General features: G+C 45.0%; 1 protein-coding gene and 1 pseudogene across 30 annotated transcripts in view; both read right to left on the bottom strand.

Moving 5' to 3' along the window:
* The window catches only part of MOK (MOK protein kinase), a 41,934-nt gene extending 20,805 nt beyond the window's left edge, over positions 1-21,129 (bottom strand). For 6 of the 30 annotated variants that reach the window (XM_081548771.1, XM_081548774.1, XM_081548786.1 and 3 more), the window contains exons 1-2: positions 20,941-21,129; positions 8,327-8,441 (exon numbers count right to left, since the gene is read on the bottom strand). In XM_081548771.1, the coding sequence (XP_081404897.1) occupies positions 8,327-8,394 (68 nt within the window). In that variant the 5' untranslated portion in view covers positions 8,395-8,441; positions 20,941-21,129. Of the gene's footprint in view, positions 1-8,326; positions 8,442-10,860; positions 10,918-11,294; positions 11,476-13,471; positions 13,625-20,631; positions 20,868-20,940 lie in introns of those variants that run through there. The other 24 variants (XM_081548764.1, XM_081548773.1, XM_081548780.1 and 21 more) reach the window with 12 other exon arrangements.
* A 3,038-nt stretch (positions 21,130-24,167) lies between these two features.
* LOC145529095 (large ribosomal subunit protein uL6-like) lies at positions 24,168-24,781 on the bottom strand (annotated as a pseudogene).
* Between the last annotated feature and the right edge of the window lie 2,946 nt (positions 24,782-27,727).

Raw genomic sequence — 27,727 nt, 5'->3', positions numbered from 1 at the left:
ATGAAGCGACTAGGACTCTTGGGTTCTTTGCTGGTGGAAGTGGAAAAAAGGTACAATCACTTCAGAAAAAGGCTGGGCTGTTTCTTGTAAAGTTAAACACATACATCCACCCTGTGATCCAGAGATTCTATTTCCAGGTAATGACCTAAAAAAAAGAAATATATATATAACCATAAAAAGTCTTGTATAAAGTTTTATAGAAGCTTTATTCATAGTGGTCCAAAACCAGAAACAACCCAAAAGCTCCTCAACAAGAGGTGAGATAAACAAGGTGTTTTGTAGTCATAGACAGGAGTGAGCGCCACTCAGCGGTAAGAAGATACAAACTACTGATACGACAATAGGGATAAACCTCAGAGCCTGTATGTATGCTGTGCTAAAGGAGCTGGAGACACTGCCTTTAACAGGAATTTCCAGAAGAGGGTAAAGAGAAACAAAACCAAACCCAGAAGAGTGGCTACCTGGGGTGCCGACCAAGGAACGTGAAGGAGCTCCTGACGGTGCAAGAAACACTCTCTGCTGTGGTTACACAGGATGTCCACTCGCAAAAATTATGCAGTTCAAAAATGTGCATTTGAATGAATGCAAATTTTGCCTTAAAGAAAGACTTGTATAATAATAACCAAGTGGAATGCAAAAGTAGGAAGTCAAATATCTGGAGTAGTAGGCATGTCCGGCCTTGGAGTACAACACGAAGCGGGGCAAAGGCTAACAGAGCTTTGCCAAGAGAACATGCTGGTCACATAGCAAACACCCTCTTCCAATAACATAAGAGACAACTCTACACATGAACATCACCAAACGGTTAGTGCCAAAATCAGACTGACTATATCCTTTGCAGCCAAAGATAGAGAAGCTCTATACAGTCAGCAAAAATAAGAGTAGGAACTGACTGTGGCTCAGATCACGAACTCCTTATTGCAAAATTCAGACTTAAATTGAAGAAAGTAGGAAAAACCAGTAGGCCATTAGGTATAATCTAAATCAAATCCCTTATGATTATACAGTAGAGATGATGAATAGATTCAAGGCACTAGGTCTGGTAGATGGAGTGCCTAAAGAACTATGGACAGAGGTTCCTAACACTATACAGGAAGTGGTGACCAAAACCACCCCCCAAAAAAAGAAATGCAAGAAGGCAAAGCAGTTGTCTGAGGAGGCCTTACAAATAGCTGACAAAAGAAAAGATGCAAAAGGCAAAGGAGAAAAGGAAAGATATACCCAACTGAATGCAGAGTTCCAGAGAATAGCAAGGAGAGATAAGAAAGCCTTCTTAAGTAAACAATGCAGAAATAGAGGAAAACAATAGAACGGGAAAGACTAGAGATCTCTTCAAGAAAATTCGAGCTACCAAGGGAATATTTCATGCAAAGATGGGCACAATAAAGGCAGAAATGGTATGGACCTAACAGGAGCAGAAGACATTAAGAAGTAGCAGGAATACACAGAACTGTACAAAAAAGGTCTTCATGACCCAGATAACCATGATGGTGGGCCACTCACCTAGAGTCAGACATCCTGGAATGCGAAGTCAAGTGGGCCTTAGGAAGCATCACTACAAACAAAGCTAGTGGAGGTGATGGAATTCCAGTTGAGCTATTTCAAATCCTAAAAGATGGTGCTGTTAAAGTGCTGCACTCATTATGCCAGCAAATGTGGAAAACTTAGCAGTGGCCACAGGACAGGAAAAGGTCAGTTTTCATTCCAATCCCAAAGAAAGGCAATGCCAAAGAATGTTCAAATTACCATACAGTTGCGCTCATTTCACATGCTAGCAAGATTATCTCAAAATCCTTCAAGCCAGGCTTTAACAGTACATGAACCCAGAACTTCCAGATGTACAAGCTGGATTTAGAAAAGGCAGAGGAACCAGAGATCAAATTGCCAACAAATGATGAATCGCAAAAAAGCAAGGGGATTCCAAAAAACACCTACTTCTGCTTCACTGGACTACGCTAAAGCCTTTGACTGTGTGGATCACAACACACTGTGGAATATTCCTAAAGAGATGGGAATATAAGGCCACATTATCTGCCTCCTGAGGAACCTGTATGCAGGACAAGAAGCAACAGTTAGAACCTGACATGGAACAAAAGACTGGTTCAAAAAAAAGAAGTACATCAAGGCTGTACATTGTCACCCTGCTGATTTAACTTATATGCAGAGTACATCATACGAAATGCTGGGATGGATGACTCACAAGCTGGAATCAAGACTGCCAGGAGAAATATCATTAACCTCAGATATGCAGATGATACCACTTTAATGGCAGAAAGTATAGAGGCACTAAAGAGCCTCTTTATGAAGGTAAAAGAGGAGAGTTAAAAGCTTAAAACTCAACATTCAAAAAACAAAGATCATGGGTTCAGGTCCCATCATTTCATGGCAAATAGATGGGGAAAAAGTGGAAACAGTGTCAGATTTCATTTTCTTGGGCTACAAAATCAATGTGGACAGTGACTGCAGCCAGGAAATTAAAAGACACTTGTTCTTTGGAAGAAAAGCTATGACAAACCTAGACAGTGAATTGGCGCTTTTGAACTGTGGTGTTGGAGAAGACTCTTGAGAGTCCCTTGGACAGCAAGGAGATGCAACTAGTCAATCCTAAAGGAAATCAGTCCTGAATATTCATTGTAAGGACTGATGCTGAAGCTCCAATACTTTGGTCATCTGATGTGAAGAACTGACTCACTCACTGGAAAAGACACTGATGCTGGGAAAGACTGAAGGCAGGAGGAGAAGGGACGACAGAGGATGAGATGGTTGGATGGCATCACCGACTCGATGGACTTGAGTTTTAGCAAATTCTGGGAGACAGTGAAGGACAGAGAAGCCTGGTGTGCTACAGCTCATGGAGCCGAAAAGAGTCGGGCACGACTGAGTGACTGAATCATGACAGCAGCCAAGCGGCGCGGGAGACCAGATGGAGTTACACAGATTAATGAAAAATCAAGGCTTGGTGGTGGCGGCTGTGGTACCTGGGGTTCATCATACTACTGTTTACTTCGTATATACTCGAAAACTTCTGTAATTATGTCCTGTTTAAGTAAAAGAGTCTTTACAGTGACTCATGAGTGTCTTTGTTTTTATTTAGAACCCCACACAGAAGACTTATTTTTGTAGAAGTAATTTGAGGACCACTGAGGGATGTGACTTGGGAAAAGCCGTGTTCTGAGTCAAGAGCAGGCGCTACACTGCCTCTTGCAGCAGGGCACTGCAAGCACACAGCCCCCGGCCCCACACAGACGGGGGTCCCAGCCCCGCTCTACCCCTTGGCAGCTGAGGGACGCTGGGCAGCTTTGGGAGCTCACCCCTCTAACGGAGGGACCCTCATCTGAAGGAAGACTCTCCGCTAGGGCTATTGGGAGGATTAAGCGACATGTGCAAACAGGTCACCTGGTACTGGGCATGGCACCAGATGCTCTGGGAACAACTGCTGTAAGCTTCACTTTTTTTTGGTGGAGCGGTTGTGCCAGGAGGCATGCAGGATCTTAGCTCCCCGACAGGGAATTGAACCTGTGCTCTCTGCCAAGGAAACACAGAGTCTTAACCAGTGGACCACCAGGGAAGCCTGTGTAACCTTCATTTTTACTATTGCTGCTCATATTTATTATTGTAGCTCAATTTTCCAAACAGTCTTGCTGAGTAACTTGCACCGACTGTTGGGCGACAAGCGGGCCCTGCCGCGTTTCACCGGTGCCTTTGATCTAACCCTCCCCGGGACCCAGCAGGCAGGCACTGTGCTTGTTCCCACTGTGTAAATAAACGGAACCACAGACAGGTTAAGGAACTGCCCAAGGGCACACAACTAAACGTGGAAGAGCTGTTGGTTCTGCCCTCACCGAGTGACCCTGTGCAGGCGAGAATCTGCGTGAACTTCTCTTACTGGACAAAAAGAGAGATTCTACAAACATCAAGACTAACGACTTTTTTAATGACTCATTCCATTTCTTTACAACATTTCTAAAGGAAGAATACAGTCTTAGCATAAAAAAAAGAGCATCTTATTAACAGTATATTTCTGGTGAGTATAGGCGGGAGAACCCTCTGAAGACAGAGCAAAAAAATATCAAAGCGGCTGGGCCATGCTGCTGGCCTTACGCAAGTAACTAATTTCATCAGACCCAAACTAAGGCTTTGAGCCACTGAGGGAAGACAAATCTCAGGAGCTGCAAACGCCCCTCCCAACACAGTACTAATGAACTGGCCTATTATAATGCCTCACCTTGACTTCCTATGAGCAAAGGTGACTGCCAAATCCATCGATTTCTATTTCAGAGGAGCAGAAAGGAAGGGCTGGAAGTAACAGTGGGAGGAGGTGGGTCAGAGGCTCTGAAACCAAGCTCCTTCTGGCTGCGTGACTCAGCGTGACTTGCCTCTGTTATTGACTGACTCTCCTTGCCCACACCACCCACACAACTGCGCAAGGTGACTCTGAGGTTTCACTCAATCATAAGCAGAGCAGCAATGGATTTTTAAGGGAACCTAAAATTATTCTTTAAATGAATAAGATTAAACTGTTTTATAGTGATGACAGATATTATATTCCAGAGCTCTAAAAGCTGGAGATACTACTTTCATGGTTGAAAAAGAAAAATAAAGAACCAAAGAACCAAAAAACCAAAAAACAGAATTAAACTTGTGGATCAAGGATCAGGGACACTGGAATATCCAATAAATGGTTAGCAACAGAACTCCTAGAAGTGACACCAAATGCAGTTGTCTTTCTTCTAGAACTTTCTTCTAGAAACTACAGTCATGTCTTCCTGTAAAACAGAAATAACAGCAATACCTTTTTCAACGTCAGAAGCTACGTGCAATATGACTCATTCCGGATCCTCTATGGTTATTTTCTGTTCGTTCTGATTTGCTTTTTAATTTTGAAATTACTTTAGATTAACAGAAGAGTTGCAATGACAGCAAAGAAAGCCCCTTTCACCTGGCTTCCCCTAATGTTAACATCTCACATAACATCTACCAAAACTGAAAAGGAACACTGGTACAACTCTACACACTACTCTAGACACTTTATTTGGATTTGCCCATTTCTTCCACTGATGCCTTTTTCTCTCCTGGGATCCAGCAGACAACACTGCAATGAAGTGGCCATGTCCCCCCGACTCTGTGACAACACCACAGTCTGTCTGTGTCACTATCTTCACCGTTTTCAGGAGGATTGGGCCGGTGTTTTGTAGAATGCCCCTCAGTGAGGGCTCTTCTGATATATTCTCATAAATCAACTGAGGTTACAGACCTTTGGAAAAGAATACCACAGAGGAGACACGCTCTTCCCATGCCATTTATCAGAAGGTATGTGATATCAATATGTCTTATTACTGATGATGCTGATATTAATGATTTAGTTAAGTAGCATCTACCAAGCTTTTCTCTGTAAAGTTAACTATCTTTCCCTTTCATTTTCTACTCTTTATAAGCAAGTCATCAAGTCCAGACCTCAGTCAAATGGAAGGAAATTAAGCCTCACCTCCCGGAGGAATAAACAGCAAACAATTTGTGGACCTAAGTTAAAACCACCACGGTAATTAATAAATATTCAGGAGATCATTTGAGGCTGTGCAGAAATTCTATTCTCTTTCAAGTTTGAGCTTACTAATTTTAGCATTCATGAATTTATCTTGCTGCAGAAATGATTCCTTATTCTAATGATGATTTTCCATTTCCCTCATTCCTCTCTGTATCTATGAATCATAAATGAGAAAAAAATTTCCCCTCATCCCAATTTGTTTATTCATTTGGCCATTTATTTACACCAGTGTGCACTCAAGGTTATTTGAATGAAGAGAAAGGTTAGTGTACATATATGCTAGCTCTGTCTGCTGAGAGGACCTAAAGATGCTGACATTCCAGTAGCAAAAAAAGAGGTTTAGAAAAGAAGAAAACGATGGGGGTTGCCACAAGAACACAGGAGCCAACCTGAAGGTGCTCTCCACAGCCAGGGCTGGCTCAACTTTAGCTGGAACAGTTATCAAACAAAAAACGAGAGCACTGGATTATAGTTGCCTGCGGTTTTCAACATACGTCTAATAGTAAATGGAAACTCACAAGAGAAAATGCAAAACCTGTTCTCTGTGGATTTCGATCAACACATGTATAAGAGCAAACGAGAGCTCACAAGAGAAAACGCAAAACCCATTCCCCGTGGGTTTGGATTACACGGGCCGGCACACACCTGTCAGAACTAAGCCGGAGATGCCATCGGTGATTCTGGACATCAAAGAGCCACAGAAGCCCCCAACTAAAATAAATAAATTTATTTTAAAAAAAAAAAAAGAGCCACAGAACACGGCCAGCTCACAGTGATTTCCTTTTAAGTAAAGCCAGTATGTGAAACTGGCTGTCAGTAACCCCCTCACACATACACACGTTAAAAAAAAAGGAAAGTATAACTGATTCAGTGATATTTTATTAAAAAATCTTTAATTATGGGTTTTTTAAAAGAAAAATGTGTTCTAATCAATCACTTCTAAAGTTAAGACAACTGCTTCTGAAACACAACAAATGATCACACATTGGTAACACGGGCCAGCGTCTCCCGAGCGTTTACCAGGAGCCTCACGTGACGGCTCCTTCCCCTTCCCACTTCGGTCAGTCCTCCGCGCCTCAAGGGCCGGGTGGACAAGGTACTTTCAGCATGGGGGACCTGCTGGGAACTGCGTCCCTCAGGCGGCTCCACATTCTCCCCAGGGACTGAGGTCAGCCCAAGGCACTTTTCCAGATACACTGAGTGCTCCCTGCCTCCCCAAAGGACTGCCCTCTGACCATTCTAATCTCCTTTCAGGGGAGCTTCTCAAATGTTACAGGTCTCTCTGCCTCCTGGAGGCCCATCGGCGACCCACGTGACCTCTCCTGGCCGGCTGGTTCCCCAGAGCAGCCTCGACGCTGCGTGGTTCTGACACGGCAACCATCCTGCGAGTCCTGGGGTCTGCAGGCGTTTTGTCCGGCCCATATTTCGCGTTTATGTCTTCACCAAAATTGCAGCTGGCAAGTCCTACCGTCTGCAAGCACATCTACCTCACACCCGACAGTGAGCTGACAGGCAGCCCGGGCCTCTGACCGAGCGAACGCAGCCCACCCGCCGCTCAGAGTCCTGTCTTGCTTTGCGGGGTGTGTGGAGCATTTGTCCACTGTGGCTGAGTGACGCCGTCTGCTCGGGCAATGGGGGTAATCGGAACACTGGGCAGCAAATTCTCCACCAGGCGTAGCATAAAGGTAAAGACAGCGGTGGGCAGTGGATAAAGAAATACAGAGAATTCAGAACATGTGGAGGAAGCAGTGACAGAAAGGAGGAGAAGCAGAAGCCCCCGTAGCCTCAGAGTCGGTGCAGCAGGTAAACACCATGGGCTCGGCCTGGCTCTGCCCGCCCAGGGACCTAGGTGGCCACGGTCAAGTTACCTCACATGGCTAACCACCTCTCCTCAGGTGCAAAACAGGGATGATGACGCCTGCCCTGTGGGGACGTCACCAGGGCAACATTACTGTTACCCATTCTCCTCGACGTGGTTAACAGGCCTAAACTGCTCTCCGATTCGAAACACTATCTTTGCATCCTAACAGTCTGAAACCAAGGCCTATACCCCAAAACACTCAGAAGGCTCCACATTTTCAGGAGGGGGATTATTACGTTTTTTAAAACGTTGCCTTAGATATTCAGAGGCTTCAACTCCTTTGATATTAAAAAAGGCTGAGCTTCAAACGCCTTCACTGAAAAGTAGAACAGCTGCAGTGACGCCATCACTTATCTCCTTATTCTGACAGTTTCCTAATCACACCTGGTCTCTGACTCAGGGTGACAATGGTGAGAGGCTGTGAACACAAGGACTCCAAGAGGCTGCTCCGTGGGAAAGGCCACGGCAGTCTGGAAGGGACGGAGCGAGAATCAGGGGCTTGCCACACCACGAAGTGCACCGGTCCCTCCCAGGGAGCACGTTTCTCTAATCTTATCTGAAAGTTATATTTCAACACAGTAACTGAGTCACAGCTAATTAAATGACAAGAACCTCTATATCTCTAATCTAAGGTTCCAATATCAAAATCCAACAAACACAACTCTTGGGAACATATAGATGGTTTAAAGTGAGGTAAACTTCTCCAGTTTAAATTTCTGTGACCATTATTTATTAGTATTATAGTAAACTGGGACATGAAAAAATTCCAGTACGATAAACATAAGATTAGCCTATAATCCTCTCTGCCCAAAGAAATCTGATGTACATGTTATCACATGAATACAATTTTCCCATTAAGTTGCTCTTATCGATTTAAACCTGCATCTGTTTTAGTCTCAAACAGGTCTCGGGCTGCCTACCTTTCAAAGTGTTGTTTCATTTGTTTACATGCATAGTAGTTTCCATCTCTCAGGTTCTGCATCTTCATAACTTCAGAAAACGTTCCCTCTCCTATTTTGCCAATTGCTTTATAGTCTATAAATAAAAACAATTATAAAAATAAAAGTTTATTTATGCATCTGTTTCACACCTGCTTCCAGACAGCAGATGTCTTCATCTGTAAGATAATCCAACAGCAACATATCGAGGATGGTTTGCTTATGTTTTCTAAGGCTTGGTGCTCCCCCATTTTAAGAGAAGCTGGGTTGTGTGCTGGCAACACACAGTCTCTGTCCCCCTTGTGCAGCGGGGAGCCACACGAGGCGAGGAAAGGCTCGGGACCCCTACAGGACGCGAGAGCAGAGGCGCCCAGGCCGGGCAGCACGGGTGGCCCTCGCGGGAGGGCGAGCCCAGGCAGGCGCGGCCGTGCCCCAGCAGCCAGAGAGCACTCTCCTGAAAACCGCGCTGCGAGGTCCCACGCGAGGCCCGGCAGACCTGCAGCAGGCTCCTGGGGCCCTCGTTCCCTGATTTTCTGGAAGCTGACAGCACGTCTCCCTGGTTTTGCGGCCACCACCATCACCTGAGCACAGATGGTGGTTCTATAAACCTCCAGGTCACTATGTTAAATCCCTTGCCACCTGAAATACCTGGAGAAGCTCCTGTCTTCCTGACCGAACCCTGACGGGTACAGAAAGGAGTATCTTGGAGCGTGCTGGGAACAAAGGCTGAAACCATGCGGTGAAGCAGTGAGGGGGCAGAGAGCAGGCTGGCCGCCGGAGGGCCCGGCTCATCAGGATGGACAGCCAGCGGCGGAAGACTGCCTGCAGCGACTCTGCCTTTCACAGACCAAGCGTCCACTGAGCCTGGCAGTCCAGGGACAGCAGCAGAAGAGCCAGGACGACGGAGTGTGGTGAATATGACCACCTGACAAGGGCTCTCCAGACGGACATGAGCACAGGGGAAATGTGCTCCTTTCCAAGCAGAAATGGAAAGCGTGAGAGAAGCCCAGAAAGCAAACGCTTCATTGGGTTGGAAGAGCTTCTGTGGTCCAAATAAGAGGAGAAGAAGACCAAACAACTTCACAGAAAGCAGTTGTGAGACTTTGACAGGTGAACAAGCTACTCAGCCTTGCATCAAGGTCACTGGAAAGTCAGGAAGGCAGCCAGGCCCCACCCCACGCAGGCATTTGCCTTAGACAGCAAGGAGACGCCTATAGGTTGAGGCAGCAAGGCATGCCAGAAATAAGACAGGCTTCAGAGGGACGTTTAGGAGAGAACACGGAGCGTGGAGCTGACCAGAAGCAGACAGGCCAGAAACCTATTAAACAAGCCTGGACCAAAAGGAGCCCATCCCTGGCAGGTCCCAAATCCACATCAACAGAGAGCAGGCTTTCAAAAGGATCCTGCTCCACAGGAGGGCTTTCTCTTTCAGCCAGAGCACATTTTTAATACCTTGTGTGAATTCTGATTTGAGCAAACTAACAGAAAAAAGGCCCAGTTTTTTAGAGTAAGGTTTTTTAGAAATAGTATGCTTAAAGATTTTAAAAGTGCTTATCCATTAGCAAGAAGTTTTGATACTAAAGTATTTCCAGGTAAAATGACACAATGTTTGTATTTTCTTTAAAATCCTATACATTCCCATTCACTTCTGTCAGAAGTATAAACACAGCAATGACTCAGAATTCCGCTCCGGGGTATAGACTCAAGAAAAATGAAAGCATAAGTCTAAACAATAGCCGGTACACATATGTTCACGGAAACATTTTCACAATAGCCAAAAGTGGGAAGAAAAGAAACGTCCATCAGCTAAAGAACTGGTCAACAGGGACTTCCTGACGGTCCAGTGGTTAAGACCCTGCACTCCCAACGTAGGGACCCAGGTTCGAGCCCTAATCAGGGAACTAGATCCCACAAGCTGCAACTAAAGATCCTGTATGCCGCAACAAAAACTAAATAAATGAAGATTCTGAGTGCCGCAACTGAGACCTGGCACAGCCAAATAAATAAAACGGATCAACAAAGTATGGTCTATTTATACAATGATAGTATTCAGCCAGAGACACATGCCGCAACACGGATGAACCTTGAAAACATTATGCTAAGTAAAAGAAGCCAAGCACAAAAGGCTATTTACATGAAATGTCCAGAACAGGCAAATCCACGGACACAGAAAGTAGATTAGTGGTTGGTGAGGGAGGGTGGGGTCTGGAGGAAAGGGGGAATCGATGTGAGTTGATACTGGTTTCTTTTTGGGATGATGATGAAATTTCTTTAACAGATTTTGATGATGGTTGCAGCACTCAGTAAAAATGCCAACAATCACTGAATCATATACTTTAACTGGGTGAATGTTATAGTATGTAAATTATATCTCAATAAAGCTGTTAAAATATACAGCTCTGTGGTGTCCGAGTCAAAACAGTGGTTACCCCGGGGACTTCAGGACACGGTGATGCTCTGTTCCCTGACTGTGCAGCGGGTTAACGAGAATGTTCACTGTCTGAAAACTCACCAACCTGTACTCACAACTCGTGCAGTTTTCTGGATGGACATTATACTCCAATATTTAAAAACTGGAAGAAAAAAAGCAAGCCAAAGTTAGGAATAAGGAGAAAGTATGAGGAACAGAAAAGACATACAGTAAAGAGTATATGCAGGGAAAGGCACAAAGAAAAACAGACTCAGATCGCATTACTGTCAGAACAGTCACGGTCACAAGCCCCACTGCCCAGACCCAACAAGAGCTGGATGTCACCACGGTTCCAGTTCCCAGGAGGGCCAGGCCCTCCTGCTCCAGACCTGTCCTGGTCTCAAGTTCAGCCTTAATTAACGCTTATAATTATGATACACCTCCACACTGTGAAGTGTAGTGAGACTCACTGGTCCTCACGACTAAAGCAGACTGAGACCACCTCTTGAATGAGGAAAGCAGAGTTCAGGGCCCACTCACCTCCCCCACAGACCCTCTCACAGGGAGACTGGATGCCCTCTTCAGCAGTTCGCTCCAGGCAGCCACTTTTGGCTCCTGAAACAGGTCTCCGTCCTATTTCCCAGGTGGCTCCTCTGTCCCAAATGAAAACTCTCTGGGCAGGACTGCCAGCCCCAACACTAACAGTACTTGGTCCTAGCAACTTACAAGAGCCGGACATAAACTACATTACACGAAGACAAACACACAAAAAACAACAGCAAAAAAACAGAATGCTTGGGACAATGAAATACGGTTTTAGTATTATGACCATTCCATTCATAAAGAAGGCTGAGCGCCGAAGAGTGGATGCCTTTGAACTGTGGTGCTGGAGGAGACTCTTGAGAGTCCCTTGGACAGCAAGGAGATCCAACCAGTCCATCCTAAAGGAGATCAGTCCTCAATATTCATTGGAAGGACTGATGCTGAAGTTGAAGCTCCAGTGCTTTGGCCACTAATGCAAAGAGCTGACTCACTGGAAAAGACCCTAATGCTGGGAAAGACTGAAGGCAAACGGAGGAGGAGGAGGCAGAGGATGAGATGGTTAGATAGTATCACTGACTCAATGGACATGAATTTGAGCAAACTCAGGGAGATGGTAAAGGACAGGGAAGCCTGACGTGCTGCAGTTCATGGGGTTCCAAAGAGTCAGACACGACTCAGCGACTGAACAGCAATTCACATGTAAGGAAATCTGTACACTAAAAGCCACAGTCCTAAGCAAACAGCATGACGGAAGCCAAGCCTTGTGACCGCCTGCACTTTGCATGAGAAGAAGCTGGGTCATCACGCCAGGAAGGGCCTCCCCAAGCATCACCCGCAGGAAAGCTACCTGAGGACACTGATAGTCTCTCAACGACTATTTTCCAAACTGAGTTCTGCAAAACACCAGTACCCCCAAGACAGTAATGGGTACTCCCCAAGAGGGGGTTCCACGAGCAAATACACTTAGGGAACGCAAGTTAGGGTAAAGGGAAACAGGTCTGACTACAGGCTTCCTCAGCACCTTTCCCTGAATGAGCAGTGTGTCCGCAGGGCGCCAGAAGCACGCGGGGGGCTGCGCAGTGCGTGAACAGACAGGTCTCTCAAGAACCCCTGGGGCCACTCTAGGCCCCCAAACTGCGGATGTTTAAGCCGTACAGTCCGTCCTAACCAAGTCTTCCCTGAGTAAAAAGTAACTGACGGAGCTCCCAGCACGGCAGGACTTGAAAGCTGTTCTGCCAGTTCCACAGTTCTTCCCGCTCGCCCTCCGAGAGCAGTTAGCTGGAGTAAAGGCAGGGCTCAGCCCTGGTGGGGTCTTCAGGGTAGAAGTGTCAGAGCCCTTCTGACTAAGACCAGAGGCTGTAACCCGCCTGACAACCACAGCTTCAACTAAAGCCCGGAGCCTCCCTCAAACAGGTAGTGAAGTGAAGTGAAGTCGCTCAGTTGTGTCCGACTCTTTGTGACCCCATGGACTGTAGCCTACCAGGCTCCTCTGTCCATGGAATTTTCCAGGCAAGAGTACTGGAGTAGGTTGCCATTTCCTTCTCCAGGGGATCTTCCCAACCCAGGGATCGAACCCAGGTCTCCCACATTGCAGGCAGACGCTTTACCATCTGAGCCACCAGGAAAATCCAGGAACCTGCCCAGTAAGTCCTGGAACCAGACCAGTAAGATTCTTGGGTGAATCCTCCCAAGAAGCTCCTTCAAAACAAATGACCAAAATACAGGCCCTGTGTGTGGCTTACCACTAGTCTGTCCAGTTTGGAGCATAATAAAACTTTGACAAATTTCTTAGGGAGCCTCCAAACTTGAAACTTTGTGGGGAAATTCAACCAGACGGATGCTTCTCCTGAGTAATACATCCTCTGGTCCTCAGGAAGACCCACCTGACCTGCCTAACCCCACTCTTACTTGTCAAAGGAACAGCCAGGGAATAACTGCTGCTCATTAAAACAACACCAAACCTTTCCCTTCTCCTGGATGGACTAGACTGGAATGCCCAGAAATTTCCCTGAAAAGAGACACAGTCTATCACTGTGCAGAAAAAGGCTCACATGGTGGGCTTTAAAGCCACTCTCCATAGAGACATCTGCTTGCAAGGTTGGCCCTGGCTGCCATCTGGGAATCCGGATTTGGGAAGGGTTCCCACCAGTCTCTGCACAGTAAGAGTCACTCACAATGCCTACAGCTTTTGAGCAAGCAGCATGGTTTGCAGGGAATCTGCAGAGGGTGCCTGTGTTCTCAGCTCCCAGTAAAATCCCCGGGCACTGGGGCTCTCTCATGAGCTGCGCTTACAGAAAACAGTTCACACGTGCTGTCACAGTTTGCTGCTGGAAGAATGAAGCACGTCCTGTGTGACTCCACGAGGAGAGGACTTGGGAGCTTGTCTCTTGTTTCCTCTAGGCTTTGCCCCACGTCACTTTCTCCTTCGCTGCTCTGCATCCTTTCACTGAGGACATCACAGCTGTGAGTAAGAGTGTAACCTGAATCCTGTGAGTTCTCTGAGCAAATCTAGAGGTGGTCTTGGGACCCACCCCCGCCAACATAATTTCTGCTATGCATGCATGCTAAATCGATTCAGTTGTGTCCAGCTCTCTGTGACCCTACGGGCTGTAGCCCACCTGTTCATGGGATTCTCCTCCAGCTCCTCTGTCCGTGGGATTCTCCAGGCAAGAACACTGGAGTGGGCTGCCATGCCCTCCTTCAGGGGATCTTCCCAACCCAGGGATCGAACCAACGTCTCTTACGTCTCCTGCATTAGCAGGCAGGGTTTTTTGTTTTTTGTTTTTTACCACTTGGTGCCACCTGGGAAGCCCAATGTGCACTATACTTCAGCCTAAAGGAATTAAACACCTCTGGTGGTGTGACTACATGACTGTGGACATCAATAAAGACCATGAGCACCAGCTACGCATCAGGCACTGGGCCACGCATGGAAGACACAGAGATCAGTAAGACACAGTCCCTCAGCTTGAGGACAGAGTGTGTCCCGAGCCCCCCATTTTAGGTCCTTTACTTAAAAAGAGAGGCAGAGGGAGAGAGCCACACTCGTGTTTAGATAATATTAAAGGCCAAATTAACGGATACTTAGTGTCCAAAATTGAATACATGATGCTGTAGATTCTAATCTCCCAGGACCAACCTGGTAGGTAGGCCTCAGAGCAGATGTCTTTCCTCCTTCTGTGTGCACCCTGTCCTCTGCCAAATACCTGTTCGTGGTCCACTCTGCACCTCTCTCCATAAGGCCATGAGCCTCTTAAAGGCAAAGTCTACTAGCCTCTTTCATGCCCTGTACATACTCCTCAACAAATGAATCAAAGAAGAAATGTCATGTCACATGCCTCCTAATCCAATATTCCTACAGTCCTCAAGACACACAGTGCAGGAGGAACTTTGAGAGCTGAATCACAAAATTATTACTATTGACTAACTGGCAGCTGATCATTTATTATTCATCTGTGTTTAAATATCGGGTATTTCAGATCACAATGAGAGGGCTCTCCTGTCCTGTAGGTCACTTCCGTTCCCAGGTCACATCATCCATAAAAACACAACAGAGAGATCAGAAGGGTAGGGAGGATAAATGACTGCAGGGATGCTCCTTAAACTACCTTCATAGTCCTCCATCAAGCTGTCTTTCAGAATATGTTTTTTCATTAATGTTAGTAGGAATCCGTGGATATTTATTTTACATTCTTGGATAATCTAATGCTACTTTAGTGCATTGCTTCAAACTGTTCCTGCCTTGGCCTTTAGGAGGTCTTTCTGTTGGCTCCTTGGTCCCTTTGACATATCCCCATCGACAAGGTTTGTTTGTCTAGGGTTACATTATTTGTTTTTTCAGTACTTTCTTACTTTCTGGCACTACAAAATCTTGTATATTTCCTGTTTCAGTCCTAGGATCACCATTTGGCCAAGGAGTCCTGGTTCCTTCTATCAGAGAAAGATATTTATCAAACACCAAGATCTGAATGCTAAGCATCAGGCGCCACTTTTCATTTAATCATCTCAACGATCCCATGCAACAGGTACCCCATTAACCCATCTTACAGATGAGGAACTATGGCACCGAGAGTTTAGGTAGCCTGCCCAGGGTCACACCAATAAAGCAGTAGGCTTCACACGCAGGGAGTTTGACCCCAGAAGAATCCCCCAACTACACTGCCGTTGCTGTCTCCCATGAGCAGAACGCTGCCCAGGAGATGCAGAAGTCACACAAATGTACTCATAAGAGCAGTGACCACAGTAAAAGACCCTTTCCAAAGTAATGGCTCAGCTGACAATGCCCATGAGAAAGGCAGAGCTTGGGAACCCCCCTGCCAATGATATGAACGTGTGAAAGCGTTAGTCACGTCCAACTCTCTGCAACCCCATGGACTGTAGTCCGCCAGGCTCCTCTGTCAATGGAATTCTCTGGGCACAAATATCGGAGTGGGTTGCCATTTCCTCCCCCAGGGGATCTTCCTGACCCAGGGATCGAACCTGAGTCTCCTGCGTTGCAGGCAGACTGTTTACTGACTGAGTCGTTGGTAGACCGAAGACAGTTGATGAACAAATAAAATGACAACAACTAGCTCTTAAAACTCAAGTTAAGGCACATTCACTAGAATGGCTCCAATTTAAAAGACTGAAAACACCAAGTGTTGGCTAGGATGTGGAATAAATGGATCTCTCACACATGGATGATGGTAAATCAAAAATGGCATAGCCACTTTAGAAAACAAGAAGTTTCTTATAAAAGTAAATACACACTTCCAACCCAATCCAGCAATTCAACTCCTAGGAATCTAGAGAAATGAAAACGTATGTCCACACAAAGACTTGTACATGAATGTTTGTAACAGCATTATTCACAATAGCCACAAAATGGAACAATCCAAATGTTCACTAACTGAAAAATGAATAAACAAACTGTGGCATATTCATGGGATAAAATACAGCAATAAAAAGGACCAAACTACTAAGATGCCACTACATGCATGGACCCAAAAAAACATGTTAAACAAAGAAGACAGATTCAGAAAACCACATACATTTATATATATATTTACTACATTTGTATGAAATTCTAGAAAAGGCAATACTTTAGCAATAGAAAGCATATCAATGATCTCTGGAGCTAGGAGTGGAGGAGGGGATTGATTACAAAGGAGCACGAGACAACTTTCGGAGGTGATAGAAAAGTTCTCTATCTTTTTTTTTGGCCATGCCACAGGGCTTGCTGGAGCTTGGTTTTCTGATCAGGGATTGAATCCACAAGCTGAAATATTATGTAGCCAGTAAAACAACGAGGCACAGGCTGGAATCAAGATTGCTGGGAGAAATATCAATAACCTCGATATGCAGATGACACCACCCTTATGGCAGAAAGCGAAGAGGAACTAAAGAGATTCTTGATGAAAGTGCAAAAGGAGAGTGAAAACGCTGGCCTAAAACTCAACATTCAAAAAACTAAGATAATGGCATCCAGTCCCATCACTTCATGGCAAATAAATGGAGAAACAATGGAAACAGTGACAGACTTGATTTTCCTGGGCTACAAAATCACTGCAGATGGTGACTGCAGCCATGAAATTAAAAGACGCTTGCTCCTTGGAAGAAAAGCTATGACCAACCCAGACAGCATATTAAAAAGCAGAGACATTACTTTGCCAACGAAGGTCCGTCTAGTTAAAGCTAAGGTTTTTCCAGTAGTCATTTATGGATGTGAGAGCTGGACCATAAAGCTGAACACTGAAGAACTGATGCTTTTGAACTGTGGTGCTGGAGAAGACTCTTGAGAGTCCCTTGGACAGCAAGGAGATCAAACCGGTCAATTCTAAAGGAAATCAGTCCTGAATATTCGCTGGAAGGACTGATGGTGAAGCTGAAGCTCCAATACTTTGGACACCTGATGGGAAGAACTGACTCACTGGAAAAGACCCTGATACCGGTAAACACTGAAGGCAGGAGGAGAGGGAGACGACGGAGGATGAGATGGCCGGATGGCATCACCGACTCAATGGACATGAGTTTAGCAGGCTCCAGGAATTGGTGATGGCCAAGGAAGCCAGGTATGCTGCAGTCCGTGGGGTTGCAAAGAGTTGGACATGACTGAGCGACTGAACTGAATAAAAATGAAAAGACTCTTAGCCTTTCAACTAAAATCTGGAGCAAGATAAGGAAGCCCACTCTCACCACTTTTATTTAACATAGTATTGGAAGATCTAGCCATAGCAATCAGACAAGAAAAATAAAAGATAACCAAACTGGAATGGAAGAGGTAAAACTGTCATTATATGCAGATGACATGATACTATATATAGAAAACCCTAAAGACACACAAACTACAAGAACTGATTAAGTTTAGCAAGGCAGCAGGATGCAAGATTAACATACAGGAATTGGTTGCATTTCTTTACGCTAACAATGAAATATCAGAAAAGGAATATAAGTAAGAATCCCTTTTAAATCGCATCAAAAAACAATAAAAACAAATCCTACCAAGAAAGTGAAAGACTTACATGCTAAGGACTATAAACATTAATAGGACTTCTCTGGTGGCCAGTAGTTGGGAATTGCCTACCAATGCAGCAGATACAGGTTTGATTCCTGGTCTGGAAAGACCCCACTTGCCTTGGAGTAACTAAGCTCATGAGCCTAGAGTCCATGCTCAGCAACAAGAGAAGATACTGCAATGAGAAGCCCATGAACTTCAACTAGAGAGTAGCCCCCACTCGCTGCAACTACAGAAAGACTGTGAGTACACAGCAATGAAAACCCAGCACAGCCAAAAATTAACAATTTTTTTAAAGTTTAAACAACATAGCTATATGGAAAAGGCAGATAGAACACAAGATAAACAAGTTGTTCATATTAAGATTCTATTCATTTTTACCAAACCAAGGCCTGTTTAAGTGGAATTTGAGCCTTATTTAAAGCATGAAAATGGAGTTCGAATTCATTTTTTGTGCAATTCTAAAACTGTCACACCCAAATCCAACTGTTTGTATTAAAACTGCTTCTAAAGATCTTAATCAAGGCAGGTTAATGTTAAGCATCAGGACTATGCTGTTGTTTTAGTCGCTCAGTTGTGTCCACCTCTTGCGACCCCATGGACTGCAGCCCACCAGGGTTCTCATCCACAGGATCTTCCAAGCAAGAATTCTGGAGTGGGTTGCCATTTCCTTCCCCAGTCAGAACTAAGGGGAAAGTTAATTACTGAGTGTAACTCTCAACTAGAGTTTAAAACAGGATTCAGCTTCTAATTCCCACTCCCTTTGAGAGAGAAAGTAATTCAAACCAAATCACTAAAAACAAGGTCAAGATACTTGAATAGAGAAGGCTGTACCAAATTAATTAGTTCACGCAGTGTGGGAAAAATGGTGACCTGAATTACTAAACATCATGAAAATACAAAAAGACATAAAATTATTCATAAACTCATAAAAATGGTGATCATTCTGTAATGTGTAGAAACACTATAACTACACCGTGCAGCTGGAACCTGCAGTGTTGTGGGTCAATTACACTCGGAAAAAAACATAAAAGTTTAAAGTTTAAACTGCACCCTTTGGGACTTCCCTGGTGGCCCAGTGGCTAAGACTCCGAGCTCCCAGTGCAGGGGCTCTGGGTTCGATCCCTGCTCAGGGAACCAGATCCCATGTACCACAGCTAAGACTTCACACTGAAGATCCCGCATGCCGCAGCTAAGACCCAGTGCAGCCAAATAAATAAACAAATCTTTTTTAAGAAACAAAAGTTTAAAAGATATAAATCATAAAATGCAAATGTTAACATATAGATCATGTGTGTGTGTGTATATATATATGTACTATGTGTGTATATACGTATATATATGCTAACATTTGTGATTTTTGACTGGGATCCTGGAAAAAATAAAAACACCTATCATGGATATTATTGGGATAACTGGGGAAACGTGAGTATAGATTGCATATTACATACCAGTACTGCATTGGCATGTTATTTACTGTGATTATGTAAGAGAATGTTCTTGTTCTTAGCAGATACTTGCTGAATTACTAATGGTGAAATGTAATGATGTCTACAACTAACTCTCAAAAGGTTTAGTGAAAATAAATACATAATTCAGGGAGAGAGAAAATGCCAAAGCACGGTGAGCACACAAACATAAGGCAGATGGAGCATCTAGGTGAAGGGTGTATGAATATGCAGTGTACTCTTCTTGCAACTTTTCTGTAGATTCGAAATTTTTCAAAATAAATAGTTGGGAAGGAGAAAAAAAGGAATACAGTAAAAAATACATGTATATAAGTCCACACTATACATAAAAATGTAAAGCCTTTTGTAGACCTTGTATCCTAACTACTGTTTTGGGTGTATTACTGAAAAAGATAATCACTTAAACAATATCTAACAAAAGAAAATAAGAACCTCTTGGACTTCTCTGGTGGTACAGTGGGTAAGAATCCTCCCGTCGATGTAGAGGACACGGGTTCGATCCCTGGTCAGGGAATATTTCACATGCCTGGGAGCAACTAAAGCCCATGAGCTGAAATTACTGAGCCCGAGTGCTCTAACTACTGAAGCCTCTGCACCAGAACCTGTGCTCCTCAAAAAGAGAAGCCACCGCAATAAGCCCAGGCACCCCAACAAAGAGTAGCCCCCACATGATATAACTAGAGAAAGCCTGCATGAATCAACGAAGACCCAGCGCGGGGAAAAACAAATTATATGAAGAAAATAAGAATGTCTTGGAAAGGATGAATGAGATGAATTAATTGTTTTAAACATCTTTGTTATGCAATTTATGCCATATACCAATTACTAATTGACAATCAGGATACAATGCAAATTTAACATAACTACACCCAACATAATTTAATCTTTTCACAGCAAAACAGGTTGGAATTTTTCTGGACCTCAGGTTCACAGCATAAATGACAATTATGTCTGTACAGTAATGTAAAAATAAAAAGGCAGCCCATTCTAGTTGATTACGCTTGGACTGTTCATAGCCCACAAACTGAAGCACAGATAAATATGGTACCCCTCACATTTTCAAGGATGACTATCTCATTTCACAACTTTTCAGCAACGCTCTTTCACTAAAGGGCTCTTTCAAAATTTCTGTAAAGAAGTTCTGACAAAAACAGTACTACCTGACCCCAAAATAATAATAAAGCAAAATACACAGCCCAGCTCTCCTCTCAACTGTCCCCTAAACCAATGACAATAAAAGGTAGGAAGCCACACTGTAACCGCTCACTGCTGCTGCTAAGTCACTTCAGTCGTGTCCGACTCTGTGCGACCCCATAGACGGCAGCCCACCAGGCTCCACCGTCCCTGGGATTCTCCAGGCAAGAATACTCACTACATTACTGCCAAATGTTTTCAACCAAGCGTTTAAAAGAATTAAAAAAAAAAATTTTTTTTTTCAGTCAACTCCCCAAACTCTGCTATAACCCCGCACCAAAATAAACCTCAGCTGGACTCGGGTCGACGTCCTGAGACCCCTCACAGCCCCAGACCAGCCCTGAACCCCTCGGGCTGCCCCCGGGGACGCGGGTCCCCGACAGCCCACCGAGGTCTGCGGTCCCCACACTGCCCACCTCCCACGCCCACCGGCTGCCTCGCGAAGCCGGCCCCCACTCGCCCTCTGGTCCCGCCCTCGCGGCTCCACTCAACTCTTCATCCTGGATGCGGAAGCCGGCGACAACCCCTTGCCGATACTGGACGGAGAAGAAAGGGATAGAAAGTGTGGGCCCTGGCTTCCACTCCTTAGAGGCAAGGTCCCGAACGAGGACCTCCGTGGTGGTCCCTAGACGGAGAGCGAAAGGATCCGGCCGCCATGTTGTATCCCTGTCACCCTAGCAACCGTCAGGTCCCGACCACCCCGAGGCCGGAGTCCGCGCGTGCGCAAAACGACCTACCGGCGCCCTCGGGTCCTACATGTACGCGTGCGCAGTACGTCCCGCCTCCTCTAGTTGCTAAGCAACCCTCCTTGCAGTTTTAAGCTGTTCCGGGCTTTTGAGTGGAGGCGACTTTCCCTGGGATCGCTATCCCCGGCCGTCCTGAGAATTTAGTGATTTGGGACCTAATGCCTGGACGACAGCTTTGAGCTTTAATTGGGCTGGGACACACTAAATACTTGTCAACTGATACCTTTTCTTTGCAGTGGCATGTTACAATTGAATATCCACTTACTGTAGATAATGTAGTCCCAGGATTCAAGACTCAAAAATAACAAAAGCAGAACCGAGTGGAAATCCTCCCTCTCACTGTTCTGTCCCCAGTTCCTCTCCGCATAAAGTAGGTAACTCATATTATAAGAGATCTTTTATTCTTTCTTCCCTCTTTCTTACACCAGTGGTAGTATAGTATAGACTCTGCTTTGTATTTTGCATTTTTTACTTGATACTTTAACTTGGATATTTTCCCCTAACAGTACCCAAAAATCTTCATTATTTTATTTAATGGCTCTTCTAGTTCATGGTTGTGTGTGTGCATGCTCAGTCGTGGTCAACTCTTTGCGACTGCATGGACTGTAACCCACCAGGCTCCTCTGTCCATGGGATTCTCCAGGCAAGAATACTGAAGTGGGTTTCCATTTCCTCCTTTCGAGGACCTTCCTGACCCAGGGATCTAACTCTCATCTCCTTCGACTCCTTTTGACAAGTGGATTCTTTTACCACTGAGCCACCTGGGAAGTCCCAGTTCATAATTGCACCATCTCTTATTTAACTGGTTCCCTGCTGGACATCTTAGTTGTTTCTAATAGGCTGATCTTTCAAACACTGCTGCAGTGACCAGCCCTGAACATATATCATGTTCCATATGTTCATGTACACCCATAGGAGAAATTCTTAAAGTGGAGCTGCTGAGTCAAAAGGTTATTGTTGTTGTTGTTCAGTCACTAGGTAGTGTCCGACTCTTTGCCACCCCACGTACTGCAGCATGCCAAGCTTCCCCGTCCTTCACTGTCTCCCGCAGTTTGCTCAAATTCATGTCCCTTGAGTCAGTGATGCTATCTAACCATCTCATCCTCTGCCTACCTGTTCTCCTTTTGCCTTCAATCTTTCCCAGCATTAGGGGCTTTTCCAATGAGTCACCTCTTCGCATCAGGTGGCCAAAATATTGGAGCTTCAGCATCAGTCCTTCCAATGAGTATTCAGGGTTGATTTCCTTTAGGATTGATTGGTTTGATATCCTTGCAGTCCAAGGGACTCTCGAGAGTCTTCTCCAGCACCACAATTCAAAGGCATCAAAAGGTATCTACTTTGTTTTTTTTTTGTTCAGTTCAGTTCAGTCACTCAGTCGTGTCCGACTCTTTGCGACCCCATGAACCGCAGCACGCCAGGCCTCCCTGTCCATCACCAACTCCCTGAATCCACCCAGACCCATGTCCATCGAGTTGATGATGCCATCCAGCCATCTCATCCTCTGTTGTCCCCTTCTCCTCCTGCCCTCAATCTTTCCCGGTATCAGGGTTTTTCCATTGAGTCAGCTCTTTGCATCAGGTGGCCAAAGTATTGGAGTTTCAGCTTCAACATCAGTCCTTCCAATGAACACCCAGGACTGATCTCCTTTAGGATGGACTGGTTTGATCTCCTTGCAGTCCAAGGGACTCTCAAGAGTCTTCTCCAGCACCACAGTTCAAAAGCATCAATTCTTCTGCACTCAGCTTTCTTTATAGTCCAACTCTCACATCCATACTTGACCACTGGAAAAACCATAGCCTTGACTAGACGGACCTATGTTGGCAAAGTAATGCCTCTGCTTTTTAATATGCTGTCTAGGTTGGTCATAACTTTCCTTCCAAGGAGTAAGCGTCTTTTAATTTCATGGCCGCAGTCACCATCTGCAGTGATTTTGGAGCCCAGAAAAATAAAGTCAGCCACTGTTTCCCCATCTATCTGCCATGAAGTGATGGGACCGGATGCCATGATCTTAGTTTTCTGAATGTTGAGCTTTAAGCCAACTTTTTCACTCTCCTCTTTCACTTTCATCAAGATGCTCTTTAGTTCTTCTTCATTTTCTGCCATAAGGGTAGTGTCATCTGAGTATCTGAGGTTATTGATATTTCTCCCAGCAATCTTGATTCCAGCTTCTGCTTCATCCAGCCCAGCGTTTCTCATGATGTACTCTGCATATAAGTTAAATAAGCAGGGTGACAATATACAGCCTTGACGTACTCCTTTTCCTATTTGGAACCAGTCTGTTGTTCCATGTCCAGTTCTAACTGTTGCTTCCTGACCTGCATACAGGTTTCTCAAGAGGCAGATCAGGTGGTTGGTTTTTTTTTTCACTTCTCTTTAAAAATTTGAGTCAAAATTCACATAACATAGAATCATTTTAAAATATGACATTCAGTACATCCACGATGTTGTGGAACCATCACCTTTATCTAGCTCCAAAACATTTTCATTGCCCCAGAAGGAAACTCCAAACCCATAGATCAGTCTCAAAAACATGATGCTAAGTGAGATAAGCCAGACACGAAAGGCCACCTATTGTATGATTCCGTTTACAGAGTAATTCCAGACTGGACAAATCCATAAAGACAGAATGTAGATACAGGCTTCCAGTGACTGGGGGAATGAGAGTGACTGCTAACAGGTAAGGGATTTCTTTTTGTAGTGTTGACAGTATTCTGGAGTTAGATAGTAGTGATGTTTGCACAACTTTGTAAGTCTAGTAAAAGTCACTGAATTGTATGTATTAAATGGTTAGAATGGTCCATTATGTGAATTTTATCAAGTGAATTGAAAAAAATGGGGTGATTATTGCTGGTATTATTATTGTTTTTTCCTAAATCAAAAGAGCTTTTATTGCATCTTTAAAATATCGTAAATGAGTCCAAAGAATCATCTGGCATCTTGTGGTTTCTGTAGCCGGACCACCCAGAGTTTATTCATCAGCCTGCTGAACTGTTCCTTTTTCAGAAACGTAGATACCATCCAAAAATTTTCTGATATTCTTGTGGCTTGCTGAATCTGACACAAGTTCCATGTCATTTCCTTCAAGACGCAACTCATCTTCCTGGGCTTGAGGTACTGAATAAGCAATGTCTGGCCTCATCTGAACCCTGTGGATGTATTTTTCACCCCCGAAATTTTCAGATTTCAGCAAAAGAACCGTTCTCCTGAATAGCAACATTGATGGGGAAGTGAGCACCCACAGACCTCATCTTGTTACAGAAGCCCAGCGTGACGCTTTTGATCATGTTCTGTACACGACTACAGGTCGTGCAAACAGTAACCAGTTCCTTTTTATTTCCCCACCATTCGTCAACTTGGAGCCTCTTCTTTTTCTTTCCAAGGAGACTGAATTTGATGTGAATCACTGATGTGATTGAAGTCCCTCCACTGGGTGCCTCTGGGACCCTTCACAGTAACTGCGTCCCTTCAGAGTAAGCGCAGACTCAGACACGACTTAGCCACTGAGCACTATTACTACTGGTTCAGAGTAACGTCGACATTTTCTGGAATGCCGGCAGTCTCATTGCTGAGAATGGTCTACATTCTCGCAGTGGATGAGGTGTGGGTATTACTGTGGGTGGTCCTGTCCTTGTTCGCTCTGAAAGGCCACATCTAATCTCTCCAGATCACTGGAATTTGATTTCTCTCTTCTATGTCCTTGTGGTCTTTCCCCTTACGTGGGGACTTGTATTCAAGTCACATTGATCTCTCTTTCTTTCTCACACTCTTTTTCATATTCCTTTCTTCTACCAAGGTAGGTTCTAAGCTCCTTAGCCGACCCACCTGTCTTTTATCTCTTCTGCAGGCAGAAGGAGTTTCTGGGTGTTCATTGAATACTGGTTACACAGGTGAACAGGTGAATGCATTGGATTTTCTATTCACCTTCACTGTGGACAGTTAGTAGTGAACTCCTGGAGAAGCCCAGGGGGGCCCTGATCCTGAGGAAGGGTCACACAAGGTGGCCCCTGTAGGCAGACACGGCCTTGGTGCGCCTCCCCAGGTGAGCAGGGGCTGTTGGGCTTCAGCCCCCCAGTGACACGAACACCAGCACCCTGGTCCGCAACCTGCACTTCGTACTTGGAGACCTTGGGAGAGCGGGGTGGAAGGGCCTCCGGAATGGAAGATCAAAGGAAACAAACAGGGACCTTAGCAGGAAGGCAGAAAGGGAATTGTGTGAGATTTTGCCTAGAGCGGAGGTTCTCAGTCTTTAACCTGCACTGAAGTCATCTGCCTTCAGGTGATTCTGGACTCTGCAGGGGCCCAACCACAGACTTCCTGAGTTTGTCATTCTGGGGTGGGGTTTGAAAATTCACATCCCAGGACTTCCCTGGTGGTCCAGTGGCTAAAACTCCGCGCTCCCAATGGAGGGGGCCCAGGTTCCATCCCTGGTCAGAGAACCAGATGCCATAAGACTCAACTTTAAGACTCAGCGCAGCCAAATAAATAAGTATGATAAATATTAAAAAGAAAGAAAATTTGCATCACTAACGGAATCCCAGGTGATGCCACTGCGCACTTACGACCATATTTGAGACCCACTAGCCCATTCTTTCTTTAATTCTAAGAAGACTAGGAAATGCTACTTCAGAATAGCCTGGGAAGGTCTTTCTGTAGAGTTTATAGACAGTGGGGGCAGCCTTCTCGGGTTTCAGGTGTGTGGCCTAGGTACCTGCTTCCTTAGACCACTCTTGCACTAAATGACAAAAGAAGAATTGACAGATAAGAAATGATAGGCTGTGAGCTCCTCCAGGGAGGGCCCCACCCGGAGCCCCTTGCCTGCTCAGCACATACAGCCACCAGGCATATATCACATGCTCGAAAGATGCTTGTGAAATGAAACCAGCCTGCATCCTTGGATCTCTGCTTTTAAAGCTCTGCATGAATACCACCTAATTATAGCCACTTGCGCCTTTTGACTCATTCCAAAACTGTTCCTCAGACAGTTCATCCTGTATCCCAACATTAGCTTTTCCCTAATTTCCAGTCTCAAGAGATTCAAGCTATGTTTAGCAGACAATCTGTTTCTGCTGAGCTTCTTAATTAATGTTCAAACCAGGAAATGGACAGAAGTTAGAAAAATTAGGAAAGACAGAAATTTCACACATGTTAACCTTGGTACGGTGGGTGAAACACAAATCTGCCTATGGATATTAGAAATCAGATTGATTTTAGAAAATAATAGGGAGTTCCCTGGTAGTCTGGGGGCTGGGACTCAGCGCTTTTGCTGTTGGGGCCTGGGTTCAATCCCTGGTCGGGCAACCAAGATCCCACAAGCCATGTGGTACGGCCAAAATAATAATAATATATAAATAAATAATAAATGTATCTCAGAGAAAACTTAGCAAGAGCAGGAATGTGAAATAAGAGCAAGAACATCAGCCATTCAAATGATCATGAAGCATGGCAGTTAACCAAAGCAGTTATGAATGAGGTTGTGGTCAAGGGTGGAGGCAAAACAAGTCAATGTCAGGCTAAAGAGAAGTCCAAGCACTTCTCCAGCAAAAAGGCACATGGAACAATAGGTTTTTAAGTGTGAAAAGACTTTTCCCAAGAAGAGAATAGAAAAATTCTTAAAGTGGTAGGAGAGTGAGCCAAGTGAGTGACCAGCCAGTGAGCCAACTGGGTGACCCCAGCCAAGTTACAGGGCCAGTGTTTCCTCATTTCCGAACAATAAGGATAAAAATACCTTCTGCAAAGAGTGACGGCGAAGAGTAGATGCGATGTCTCTGTCTCTCTAGAGTATATGTGATGTCTCTGTCTCTCTAGAGTATATGTTTGACTTTTGCCCAGAGTCTGAAACCAGGCAAGACCCTGTAGGACTCCTGGGCACAAAAGCCTTTCTGTGTCCCCCCTTTAGTGCTTGTTTGTAGGAAATAGACTTCATTCAGCCTCCACGACCTCGCCTGAGTCCCAAGGAGCAGGTTCACACAGTTGCCAACAAGGGAAGGGAGGAGATGTGGAGACAAAGGAGGAGCAGTCGAGCCAAACGGGGAATGGAGGAACTAGCAGGTGCAAATGCGCATGTGTAGAATGCATAACAACAAGGTCCTACTGGAGCCATAATGGAGAAGAGTGTGAAGCAGGCTGTATATATGTGGGGGTATGTGTGTGTATAACTGAGTCAGTATGTTGTACAGCAGTAAGTGTGTCTGTACTAAGTTGCTTCAGTCATGTCCGACTCTTTGCGACCCCATGGACTGTAGCATTCCTCTGTGATGAGGGGCAAGTTGATTCTCGATGACTGTTGAGCATCTAGGACAAACCTTGGGCTTCCCAGGTGACTCAGTGATAAAGAATATGCCTGCCAAGTGGGAGACACAGGTTTGATCCTCAGGTCAGGAAGATTCTCCTGGAGAAGGAAATGGCAACCCACTCCAATATTCTTGCCTGGGTAAATCCCATGAATAGAGGAACCTGGTGGTCTACAGTTCGAGTCACACAGTTGGACACGACTTAGCAACTAAACAACATAACAGCAAGCGTAAACCT

The sequence above is a fragment of the Giraffa tippelskirchi genome, chromosome 12, assembly GCF_054371585.1.
Source record: "Giraffa tippelskirchi isolate mGirTip1 chromosome 12, T2T-mGirTip1v1.2.pri, whole genome shotgun sequence".
Taxonomy (NCBI): domain Eukaryota; kingdom Metazoa; phylum Chordata; class Mammalia; order Artiodactyla; family Giraffidae; genus Giraffa; species Giraffa tippelskirchi.
The sequence above is the reverse complement of the archived record's forward strand: the minus strand, read 5'-3'. Positions and strand labels throughout refer to the sequence as shown.